At 42.4% G+C, this 13,013-nt stretch overlaps 1 protein-coding gene across 2 annotated transcripts in view; it reads left to right on the forward strand.

Moving 5' to 3' along the window:
* Window positions 1-13,013, forward strand: part of VLDLR (very low density lipoprotein receptor) — an 81,253-nt gene that overhangs the window by 56,287 nt on the left and 11,953 nt on the right. Inside the window, exons 14-18 of one of the 2 annotated variants that reach the window (XM_089656693.1) lie at window positions 3,229-3,370; window positions 3,498-3,644; window positions 7,371-7,436; window positions 10,078-10,155; window positions 10,335-10,504. In XM_089656693.1, coding sequence (XP_089512819.1) covers window positions 3,229-3,370; window positions 3,498-3,644; window positions 7,371-7,436; window positions 10,078-10,155; window positions 10,335-10,504 — 603 coding nt within the window. The remainder of the gene's footprint in view (window positions 1-3,228; window positions 3,371-3,497; window positions 3,645-7,370; window positions 7,437-10,077; window positions 10,156-10,334; window positions 10,505-13,013) is intronic. The other variant, XM_089656694.1, reaches the window with a different exon arrangement.

Consider the following 13,013-nt stretch of genomic DNA (forward strand, 5'->3'; position numbering starts at 1 on the left):
AATGGTCTACAGTCCTGGGCAAAACCCCACATTCCAGCTCTTGGCCAGTCACATCCCTGGACTGGACAATTGGCAAGCCATCACACTTAGACCTGAGGAAGTGGTCTCTGCACCCAGGGATCTTTTCAAGATCTGTCAAGGGTTGGGGAAAACCAGACGTGGATATCTTGTCCTCCAGATTCAGCAAGCTGAACAAATGTGTAGCAAAGACTAGTAATCTTTTAGCTTTCGTAGTAGATACTCTAGTTCTTCCATGAACTCTATTCAAGCTGGTTTATGCTCTCCCTTCAGTGAAGAGCCATTTCTTCCTAGACTGCTGTACAAAATGGAGAAAGGGTTATGGTGACTCGTACTAAATTGGTACAGACCTAATCAGACTTCTGATTAGTCTATTTGGCAGATGCCAAGGCTAGACTTGCTGTTCCAAGGCCCTTCTGAAGGATAGGGGCATTTCTTGCTTGTTCCCATGACCTGCAAGACAATACCTGATACGCAGACAGAGTCCCAGAGAATACTTGTATTTTGGCTTTTTAGTCTGCTTTGGACCAGAGTCTGCCCCATAGTACCACTTAGTACCACTAACACAAGTCTCTGCCTTCTCTTCAAGAGACCTCTTGCCTTAATCTCTAAATCAAACGTTTCTTTGGAGAGTTGCTTATATAATCCCTAATTTGAGCACCCTTGTTCTCACCTGTGAGTTACCATGGGATCTCAGCCAGGTGCTCTGTATTGGAGACCCCTCCCCCTTGAACAGATTGGAGACTGTTGTAAGACCTTATTTTGCCTGGTTGCCTTCCTCATGGCCAATTAAATCTGTTCAAAGAAGGTCAACGCAAACAAGCTCAGACGTAAAGAGCCTTTTTCTTTTGCACAAGTACAAAGTGATTTGAGGGCAAAACCTTCTTTTGTAAGGTGGTTTGTGTTTGTTTGTTTGTTTTCCCCACTTTTATTTTTACTTTCCTTTTTTTGACCTGCTGCAAACTGACAAGAAAATGCCCCTTAATTTTGCCTGGATGTGGTCAGTACTCAGTCTTGCAAAGAAGCTGTTGCTAGGCATTTCCTGAGTCTTTTCTACTTGGGCCCTTGTAGAGGCCTTCCTGCTTTCTGCTCCATCGAGTGGATTAGGCAACTCCTTCCCAGTGCATACACCTTTTGGGTGAGGATCCCCTACTTGGAGATCCCATTCCAACAGGACTGTTGGTGTCTCTTGGGATTTTCATCATAAAGTAGTGTGTTTTCAAGGCTGCCTCCCGGCCCACTGTTTTCTACCAGGTGAAAGTTCAGGCTTTGGCTGGTGTGGACTTCAGCTACAAAGTGCTTCAAGGTGTCATCTTGGTGTCTTTGGGTTTCTCAACTTTTTTCTTTTTGGGCTGTTGGCAGTTCTGTTATGCAATAAAAAGGGAGGGGGGGGGGGGTGTTTGGCAACATAAGTATATCCCATGGTCAGATTCCTGTGTACTGTATAATTGTAAAGGTAACAGGAATTTTGACATGCTAATACATTTCTTCTCTGGGTTCAGGACTCCTGCCTTGATCACTACTTATTGTATACTAAGTCTCTAATGCAGTGCACTGGATTAGGAGTTTGCACATATGCTTTAGGGGTGGTCCTAGCAAGTTTTTGGTTAGTAGCCTGCATACCTATGGTCTATGACTAAGTCCATATTGTAGAGCACAGTATGGGAATCTACAAAATTTCTAAAATCTAGGTGCGTCTTATGGAGCGAAAAATATAGTAGAGTGAAAATGAGAAAAATCTTCTGAACTAATGGACTGCGGACGTGGTACAGGAGATGACCAGAGGCTGCGGACCTTTTGAGGAGCGGGGGGGGAGGGGGTCTGGTACCCTAATTTGACAGGTACCCGTTCCCACTTCCGTGGCATTGTCGTCCTCGTAGTCTTATGGGACACGTGACAGGTCCCAGAAGACTACAGGTGGCTATTCACAAAGCACAGCGCTTCTCGCGCATGCGCAGTGGGCACCCGGCTGTGGAGCCGCAAGCTGTCACGGCCAGGTACCCACACTGAAGATGCTGGCGCCAGGAAGAGAAGACAGCCAGTGAAAGCAGGACACCACTGGACCAAGGAGCACGTTCTTCTGCACAGTAGAACAGAGTGGCTGGCCCGGTTTTGAAGGGTCTATAATTTTTATCATAGGTGTATTTTAAATGATCTACAGAATATCAACCAAAAATCCAGGAAAAACACATGATATATACATTTAGTTGCAGTTCTGTGTAAAACATTTGTAAGTATTTGATCCCCAAGTAAAACATGACTTTGTACTTGAAGAAACCCTTGTTGGCAAGCAGACATTTCTTGTAGTTACTAGGTTTGCACATCTCAGGAGGGATTTTGGTCCATTCTTTAGAGCTCTTTTCGAAGTCCTTAAGATTTCTTGACTGATGTTCGCAACTCCGAGTTTAAACTCCCTCCATAAATTTTCTATAGGATTAAGGTCTGGAGGCTAGCTAGACTACTCGAGGACCTTAATGTGCTTCTTCTTGAGCTACCTCTTTGTTGCCTTGGCAGTATTTTGGGTCATTGTCATGCTGGAAGTCCCATCCAAGACTCCTCTTCAGTGTTCTGGCTGAGGGAAAGAAGGTTCTCGTCCAAAATTTTACAATACATTGGCCCCTTAATGCAGTAAAGTTGGCCTGTGTAGAGTAAAAGCCCCAAAGCATAATGTTTCCACCTCTGTGCTTGACTGTAGGGATGGTGTTCTTCGAGTCAATAGTCAGCATTTTTTCTTCCTTCAAACATTGGCATTAATGCAACTCCCAAAGAGCTCCATTTTTGGTCTTCTCTGACCACAGCACTTTTTCCTAAATGATTCAGATAAGACTTGGATGTTCATTGGCAAATGTCAGACGGGCCTGTACATATGCCTTCCTGAGGGGGACCTTGCAGGTGCTGCAGGATTTCAATTCATGGTGGCGTATTGTTACCAATGGTTTGTTTTGACACTGGTCTTAATTGCCTTGATATGATTGACAAGCTCCTTCTGTGTAGTTCTGGACTGATCCAAGGTGTACTTGACACAGGCATTGATCTGAAAACTTAGTTATGGTCATACATATTGACTGTCTTTAGGTTGGTAAATGGCCAGGTTACCAGGTTGTTACTGTATTGTCTCCCTTTAATCTTGTAAAGTGCTGAGCAAACTGGTGCTATATAAAGTGTGTCCTTTTTAACATACTACTTGTGCTGTATTTTGCTATTCTGTAGGATCGTGTGTACTGGGTTGATGGTGAAAATGAAGCAATCTATGGTGCAAACAAGTTTACCGGACAAGAGATTGAAACCTTGGTCAACAACTTGAATGATGCTCAAGACATCATGGTGTACCATGAACTCATACAGCCTACAGGTAATGCCTTACGTGTCCACCCCCTCCCCCCAGGTGCATTCATCAGTTTCGGACCTGAATGACTGCAACAGTGTTAAGTCCTTTGCCTCCTTCCTTCGAAACTAACCAAAATCACTCTGACCAACAGGAAAAAATTGGTGTGACGAGAGACTAGAAAATGGAGGCTGTGAGTATTTGTGTCTACCTGCTCCACAGATAAACGATCGCTCACCTAAATATACTTGCACATGCCCTGCTGGATCAGAGCTTTATGATGGCCGGAGCTGCAGAAAGGGTATGTCAATAGTTGTCACATGTGAAGGTGTGCATTTTATTTGTACAAATTTTCTAGGAAAAAAAAGCACATTTTCAGCTGTAGGTAAACCAATGGGTTAAACATGCACTAGATGCTATCCAATGGAGAGCTGCCACATGGCTCATGTTGATGAGCATGGAAGAAGTGCTGTATCTGAACACCATTCATATAAGTTGCATAGTGAGCATGGGTTACAACCCGTCAGGTTTATAGTCACTGGATACAAAAGAAAACAGAGGGTGCAATGGACATAGATGCAGTGTTGATTGGACACCGCTGTATAGTGTGATGTGACTGTCTTATTCAAAATCAGCAGGGGATCAAATGCTTATTTCCTTCATTTTATGTTTGCCCACTCGCAAAGAAATGATCAGTCTAAAAATCGAATGGTAGGTGTTTTGTAACAGACAGAATAGCAACAAAAAATTCAAAATGCATGTAACAAGTTATGCACTGATTTGCATGTTCATGAGGGGAAATAAGAATTTGATCCCCTATCATTCAGCAGGATTTCTGGCTACCAGGTGTCTCTCTCATACAGGTAACAAGCTGAGATTAGAAGCAGTCTCTTAAAGGGAGTGATTCTAATCTCATTTTCTTACCTTTAATAAAAGACACCTGTCCACAGGAGCGAGCAACCAGATTCCAAACTTTCCACCATGGTAAAGACCAAAGAGCTGTCCAGGGATGTCAGGGACAAGATTGTAGACCTACAGAAGGCTGGACTGTGCACCAACTGTTGTCACCTTCTCACCAAGCTGCTTGGTGATAGTTTGGTAGCCATCATTCGCAAATGGAAGAAACACAAAACTGTCAGTCTCTTCCTTAGGTCTGGTGCACCATGCATGATCTCACATTGTGGAGTGTCGGTGACCATGAGAACAGTGAGGAATCATCCCAGAACTACACGTGGTGATCTTGTCTATCTCCAGGCAGCTGGGACCACAGTCACCAAGAAAACAATTGGTAAAACACTAAGCCGACCAGGACTGAAATCCTCCAGTGCCCGCAATGTCCCTCTGCTCAAGAAAGCACATGTCCAGGCCCCTCTGCATCATTCAGATGTTCAGTGGCAAACGTCAGAGGACTGGTTGAAAGTGTTGTGGTCAGATGAGACCAAAATCAAGCTTTGGCCTCAACTCGCCGTGTTTGGAGGAGGAGGAATGCTGCCTATGACCCCAAGAACACCATCCCAACTGTCAAACGTGGTGGAAACATTCTGATTTGGGGCTGTTTTTCTGCTAAGGGGACAGGACAACTGCACTGCATCAAAAGGATGATGGACAGGGCAACGTACCATCAAATCTTGGGTGAGAATCTTCATCCCTCAGCCAGGGCATTGAAAATGGGTCGGGGATGGGTGTTCCAGCATGACAATGACCCAAAACACACAGCCAAGGCAACAAAGGAGTGGCTCAAGAAGAAGCACATTAAGGTCCTGGAGTGGCCTAGCCAGTCTCCAGACCTTAATCCAAATAGAAAATCGGTGGAGGGAGCTGAAAGTACGCGTTGCCAAACGTCCGCCCCCAAACTTAATGACTTTGAGAGGATCTGCCAAGAGGAGTGGGCCAAAATCCCTCCTGAGATGTGTGCAAACCTGTGGCCAACTACAGGAAACATCTGACCTCTGTCATGTTTTGTGAAGGGGATCAAATACTGATTTCCCTCATGAACATACAAATAAGTGCATACATTCCTTTTGAATTTTTTGTTGCTATTCTGTCTGTTACAATATACCTACCATTCGATTTTTAGACTGGTAATTTTTGTGAGTGGGCAAACATTCAAAGTCAGCAGGGGATCAAATATGGATTTCCTTCACTGTATGTCCATTGCTGGTGCACCCTCTTCTTCTATATATATATTTTTTTTTGTATCCAGTGACTTGGGACTACCCTGGTCCATTGAGGGCAGCAAGGAGTGCATATTCCAGGATATCTGAATTAATACCTTTTTTGCCTCTGTACTCCTGAGCTGGGGATGGACTCAGCAGAGTTTGCTGTATTTGCAAGGTTTTTATTGTGGTCTGTTCCCATTGGGATTCTCCCTAGTTTGTCAGTGACTCAATGCGAAAGGGGCCTTGCTTCCCTGACTTTCTGATCAGGTCCAGCTGTCCGTGTTTCAGGAGACCCATTCTGAACCTTAATTCTCCTCTATGGAATGACTGGTGTAAACAGACGTGTCCCTTAGCACCCACCTACATCCAATCTGATCCGTTAAAAACAGATGAGGATCAGCTGCTGTCCGTCTGGCCGGTTTGGATGGCAGTCGGATGTAAATGGACTACTTGTCCGTTTACACCTGACTGCCCATAGAGTGGGTTGTCCTTTGTCTGTCCTGCATAAGCTGAGCAGACACGGACCTGTTGGCCTGCTTAGCGAAGATCAGCAGACAGACCTCCCGCTGAGCAAACAGATCGAAGGTGGAGTCAACCCTGTGTGAAAGTGGCCTTAGAATCTTGGCATAGAGACAGATGGTGCAAAAAACACTCTGGTTCTATACATTTTTCCTTTCTCTAAAATTGGCTATTGCAGTACCTGGAGTTCTCTGGCATATTGACTTCAGAAAGTGTTTAACGCAATAGTAAACCGCCGCATGAAGAGGGAAAACTCCTGCGAGGCAATGGCATAGCTAGTTGCTAGCTAGTATGCATCGCATACTTTCACATTATGAAATACCTACCTTAGAACAAAGCCCTCCAGTGCACTGTCCCCATTGACTGGGCTTCCATCTTCACACGGTCTTCCTTCCGGGTTCGTGGGCTCCAGCAGCTCGACTGGCCAAGCCACAATGACATCACTCCCACACGCGAGAGTAGTAATGTTGTCCCCTATAGCAACATACATTCTTGTAAACCTGCGTAATTCACACCTAAGCACATGGGAGTAGTTATTTTCAGAGACAACTACATGCCAAAATGATCAGGTATGGGAACAGGACCAAGCATAGAATTTCCTTTGTCATGGTCCGATATATGAAACAAACTTCACTGCAGTGTAAAAACTAACAATTTTCTCTGGTAACCTCCTTTTCCTTTTTTTTTTTTTTTTTTTATTTATTTATACTTTTTCCCTATTATATGGACAGTTAATGTAGCCCAGTTTTACTATACCAGAGTTGAGAGGTAATTTGTTTTGCTCCTATATAACCTGTGTGCAGACATCTAAATTTTGAGAAGTGGGGGAAACTGGCATTTATATGTTTAATATACAAAGCAGCAAGCCCTTTCAGCTGGCATGTTGCACATTACTAGTCTGAATCTGCTGTACCCTATGCGTTTGGAGGTTAGACAAACAATTTTGGGGTTAGTTCAGGGATTTTTTTTTTTTTTTAAAATGTGCTTTCACTGGTATAAGGTATTTCGGTCTTTTTAAGCACACTTCACCATACTTGTCTATTGTTGCTTCATGTCTGTCTTTCATGAAACCATTGTCACAACTATCTGTAGTATGCTTTTTTTTCTTTTATGTGCAAAGTTGATTTCATTTCCCAGTTTCATTGTCCTGTCTAGCATTAGATTTGTTTGAATTTTTTTTTTATTATTTATTATTATTATTATTATTATTATTATTATAATAGAGTTCTTGAGCAGTTCAGATTTGCTGCATAAACACTGCACTTCATTTATTTATTTTATTTTTTTTCAACTCAACATACACTCAATCTGCAGATAAGAACTTATACCCATGTTATGTTTGTTTCAAGGTAGTAAAGCTGAGGAACCCACTGCTGTCATTACAGGATTACATCCTGAAAAAGCACTTCCAGGGGGTAAGTGCTTGAATGTAGTTATTTTTGACAAGCTTATGCTGACCATTTTTACTGACTTTTGTGTTAAAGTAACTCTGCTCAATGCTTTGGGCAAGGCAGTGGCTCAGTGGCCTTTTCTGGGTGCAACTCTGATTCGTCTACTGTTTGTAGTTGGGGTTTGAATCCAGGTGAGAGCTAAATTTATGTAGTGCACAACCGCAGCCAGTATATCTAAATTCAGTAAATTCCCATGTAGTAGTATGCATGTTCTACATTCAAATCTAGATGTTTCTCACAACCTCATGTGCAGTATAGAGGACATTTGTAATATGCTAGAAGATTTTTGGCATATAGCAGAATGTTTTAAATTTGAAGAGTTTTGCATGTAGTAATGGCAATCCCTTTTTAAGGCCTCGGGTTTTTTTTTTTGTTTTTTGTTTTTGTTTTTCCTACTGGCCCCAATCACTTACTCGTAGACTAGCTAACTTGTATGATGTAGGTTTTTGTGTTGCAGTAATGTCCATGCATAACTATTCATCCTTCAGTATTCTGTGTTGGCATTAACCACATTGAATGTCTTTAATGTGTGTCTGACTTGGGTCATGTTAATGGTTTTTAATTTTTTTTTTCTTATGAGTCAGTGGTTATAATTCTACTTTGAAGTTTCTACATATAAAGTAGAACAAATGGAGGGTTATAACTCCTGGCCATTTTTTTTGTGCATCTGTGTCCCATTTCGGGGATTTCCCTTCTCTTCCTGTCCCATTGCCAAACGGGAAGTGAGAAAACTCTTACCATTTTCAAAACTGCTGGTGTAATTTCAAAATTCGAGCTTTTTTCTTTTACATTCAAACAGGACCAGAGTGAATCTCCCCATTGTGGACACAGGCAGCAATAAAAACTGACACTGGTTCTGATCTCTCTCCATTCTGTCCAAAACTAAATATTTGTTTTGCTTTTTTTTTTTTTTTTTTACACTTTAAATTTGTAAGTTTTTTTTATTTTAAGCTGTAAATGGCTGCAGTAAGAATGTGACACCTCCTGCACGTGCCCTGCCATATTGAAACTTTAATTCTAGGTTCCTTCAGAGTTGTGCCCTGTGAACCCTGCAAATCAACCCCTTCCACATCCAAAATGACAGGTGCCTGCTTGGTATTACTGTATGTAATGCAATAAAGGCATCTTTAGGCTCCATTTACTTGATGTGTTGAGGTGCATCAGAATCTCAGAATTTGCTGGCACCTAATGGTGCCTGCTTTCTGACTCTGCAGTCTTTTCTGTTTTGGTTGGTTTACCTGACCAGGATGAGTTCTACAAAGAGCAAGCATACATTTTGTTACCTGGGGGAGGTTTACTTTACAGCAGTCTGAAAGGCTTTCCAAAAAGGGGGGGGGGGGATCCTTTATTGTGGAGACCAGATCTAGTGAATGCAGGGTCTTGGGTTTAGTAACACTAAACAAAACATGGAAATGCAATTATTTTTAGTAAATATAAACTGCTAAATACCTTTTTCTCAGCAGCAGTTTGATAGAAGTCACAAGACTGCTCTGTGTCCAGCAGAGCACTGGTTTAAACTTGGAGGAGTTTTCATTCTCTTCTGATTATCCTATGAGACTGCATGACCCCTGACCCTCTGCCTGGACAGCGCTGATTGGCCCTGTGCTGATCACATGCACTCACCCAAGAAAACAACTCTGGCAGTACACACCAAACAGAATAGAACCTTGGGGGGGCAAGCTGCACATGCTCATTTGGCAGATGGATTGGGGACAGTAGGAGGATCAGAGAAGACTGGATTAAACCTCCTTTTTACACACATGGGGGATTAACCCCTTGGGTTCCAGTGAGTACAACCAGCAAAGTTTACTGTATATAGACTGATTTTACCGTTGTGGGTTTAGTAAAACTTTAACGATGCTAACATTTTTGGGAACAGAATAAACCATCATGAAAAAGACTTGTTTTCACAAATTCCCTGATCCATCCACTTCACTCTAGGACCTACATTAGCATTTAAACAAAAAATGGAGTTGGTGACAAGCTTTACTTGTACTGGTCAGGCCACCAATGACATTTGTGCTAGATTTGGCACAATGTATTTGCCATATAATCATGCCAACACACAGTTCTGTAACCATGGAAATGTGTAAAGTGTTAGACTTTTTTTAAAATCTTTTTTTTTCTCCGTTCTCAGAGTTGGGACAGTATTCAACTTCCTGAAAAGCACTGGTGATCCAGCCTTTCCAGGGGGCTGCTCTGGAGATCTGTATAGGTCACCAGTGCCTCCGGACAGAGTGGAAGACTGAGTCTCCTTCACGCACCCCACCCACCCCCGGGTTTCTTGTGCAGTTACATGTACATGTGATTTGGGGGCAGAAGGGTCTGTTTTTTTTAATATTCAGTAACTTGCTGCTCAAAGACTGCCAGTGTAAAAACTGAGGTCTTGTGTTCTGAATTTAGTAAAGATGCTCCCCCCTCAAGCCATGTGTGATTATTTCACTTCACCACATCACTTGTTCACTCAAATGATTAGGCTTGCAGTGCAAGAAATACTAGCTTGCTGTAGCTTGTGGTTGCCTTTCAGAACATTGACAAATCTTTTCTTCTATAGAACTAGGTTGTGGATTTCATAGTTTCTTCTTCTTCTTTTTTTTTTTTTTAGAAGGTAATGGTAGTACTTCAGTACTTGAAGCAAATCTTGCCAAAGGCTCATCTGCAGCATGGGCTATTCTTCCACTCTGTAAGTACAATTTTGGCTTAATTTTTTAGTTCTAGAAATTTCCTTCTGTTTGGACTGAACCCTTTATCCTTGCAATTAACTGGCATGTGTCATCGATTAGAATAAGTTTAGAAGTCATGCGATTTTGGAGCACAACTACTGGTGTACAAGTTTAATAGATGTGCTTCTTTATGTTCCAGTATTACTAGTGATGGTTGCTACAGGAGCTTATTTAATGTGGCGGAACTGGCAGAGGAAAAACATGAAAAGCATGAATTTTGATAATCCAGTCTACTTGAAAACCACAGAAGAGGACCTCACGATAGATATTGGAAGACACAGTGCCAGTGTAGGACACACATACCCAGCGGTAAGTTTCTGAATCCTTTTATATTAAACTAAGCAGAAAGAAAATGGCAAGAATCCTGTTATTAGTCAATTACTTGGGGAGGTTCACAAGTGGGTTGATTCATTACAAATGCAAAACAAATTACCCAGGCCTCAGTGACACCCATTTTAAAATCTTTTAATCGCATAGTACAGGACACAGGCTTGATCATTCATTCATAGACCCTGGGTTAGACTAATACCTTCAGGTGATTGGACACTCCCCTGGCTGTCTTTGTTTAATCCTACCCCACTTCGTGTGGTGTGGCTTTTTTTTTTTTTGTTTTGTTTTTTTTTTTTTAGTGTCCTGCAGTAATAAACCTCTTCTCTTATGGAGAATTCTTTTTGCCTTACTAGTTTATTTTATTTACATTTCTGTAGGCAACTCTTGTGTCTTCTAATGAGAGAAGCAGTGCAGCTGTGTTAAAGCGGAGTTCCAGCCATTTTTGTTAAGTCAGCAGCTACAGTTTCTTCCACAGCGCCAGGATCTCAACTGTGGGCACCAGGCTGTGACAGCGTGCGGCTTCACAGCCATGTGCCCACTGCGCATGTGAGTCGCACTGCACCTCTTGATTGGTCCGGCCGTCTTCTGGGACCTGTGAAGGATCCCAGGAGACTGCAGGAGGAAGGCGGGGGCCGAACTTTGGCTCACTTCAACGCAGTGAACTGTCAAAACCAGGTACCTGCTTCCCCCTCCCAAAAATTGCTAAATATGGCAGTGGGGGGGAGGCAAACAAGTAGAGCTTTCACTTTTGGGAGTAACTCTGCTTTAAACCATGGAAGCTATACTCTGACCCCATGCTGTGGGCACTCAACCTCTACTTTGGGGGTATGCCTAGTGTGATGGCAAAGGGACTAGTAACCTGGTCATAGATACAAGGTGGCCCTGTCTGTTTACTGTAAACTCACCGCAAGTATGGGAAGTGTATCCATTACTTGCTTTGTTTTTTTTATGCATATCCTGAATAGTATGTGTCAAGACTGCCAGGAAACCAAGAGTGTGGAAATTATTCACTTATTCAGTGTTCAACTTTTCAAACAAATTGTGGTAAAATTCAACCCCTCAGTGCTTAATCTCAAGTGGATGATAGGTGCTACATCACGTCATAGGTCACAAACTTTACTGCCATTTCTGTCTAGAGCTCTTGATAAATACTCAGATGCTTCCTCCCACCTTTTTTGCCATGATGACTTTTCCTTCGCTTTGGCTGTGGTTCCCTTGGGCCTGAAATGGGTGTCCATGAAGGAGAAGGCAGCATACCTGGCATCCTGTAGCAAACATTCCCTCTGAGTAGTGAGTGTTCTGTGTGCCTTTGGCAAAGTGACGACTCTTCCTTGCACCAAAGCAACACCTTGGTTTAAAACCAGTCTGTGCTGATGAGCTCACTAGGGCTGACTCTTTTTTTGCAGCTATGTCACAATTTCTTCATAACACCAATATAATGCTACAATTATGTAATAAAAATGCACAGGGGAATCTGGTATCTGCAACCAAATAATCATACTGCACAGGGGAATCTGGTATCTGCAACCAAATAATCATACCGCAATTAAGACCCAAAATGATACAAAGTATCTGTGCTCTAAAGCAAAAGCTTCCAAATGCAAGCTAGATGAGCTATTACCTACACGTATGGACAACTTGATTCCCAGTGAACAATCTCTCCTGTGCGCATCATTACCCATTTTGGGAGGCAGTGCGGGCAGTTTTAACCAAACACTGGCACGTTCTCACTCAGTCCCCTGAATTATCCCAGATTGTGGGCCCCAGACCTCTTATGGTCTCCAAACGAGCAACAAACTTGAGGGACAGTTTAGTTAAATCTAAATTTACACATACACCAACTAAAAACTGGCTCACAGATCTAGCTCCACTCACAGGGATGTATCCATGTGGATGATGTAATATATGTAGGCATGTTGACCGGACAGATTCACTGATGTCTATAATCAAAGTGTGTTTGTTTTTGTTTTGTTTTTTTTCCCACATTAAGCCATTTATGAACTGCGCTACCACTCAAGTGATATACATGCTCCAGTTTCCTTGTAAATAGATAGATATAGAGAAAACAAACCGTCAGTTACGTGTATGTATAGGTGAACATATAAGCAGTATATGTTAAACTTGATTGAACTCCGGTTGCTGAGCATTTTGCTAAGTTCCATAATTCGTCCCCTGTTTTTAATGTGTAAATGGCCTTCACATGTAGGCAATTTGTCTAGTCGTAGGGGTGACTTTGACACAACTCTCCTGCGAAAGGAGAAGGAATGGATTTTTAGAATTGGAGTGTTAGCACCCAGGGGTTTGATCACTGAATTTAACCTACAGGTCTTTCTTGTTCAATAATGACCTAATATTACTAATGCCTTCCTATTGGAGCTACTGTCACCTGTTATCACCTGTCACATTGGTCTGCTCATTACCTCTCCTCTGGTCACTTAGCAGTGTGGTTCATTGTCGCAGATACTTTGTATCATTTGGGGTGTTGCCC

Source organism: Staurois parvus, unplaced genomic scaffold (genome assembly GCF_062004578.1).
Source record: "Staurois parvus isolate SC_StPar_1 unplaced genomic scaffold, SC_StPar_1.0 ptg000929l, whole genome shotgun sequence".
In the NCBI taxonomy this organism is placed as follows: domain Eukaryota; kingdom Metazoa; phylum Chordata; class Amphibia; order Anura; family Ranidae; genus Staurois; species Staurois parvus.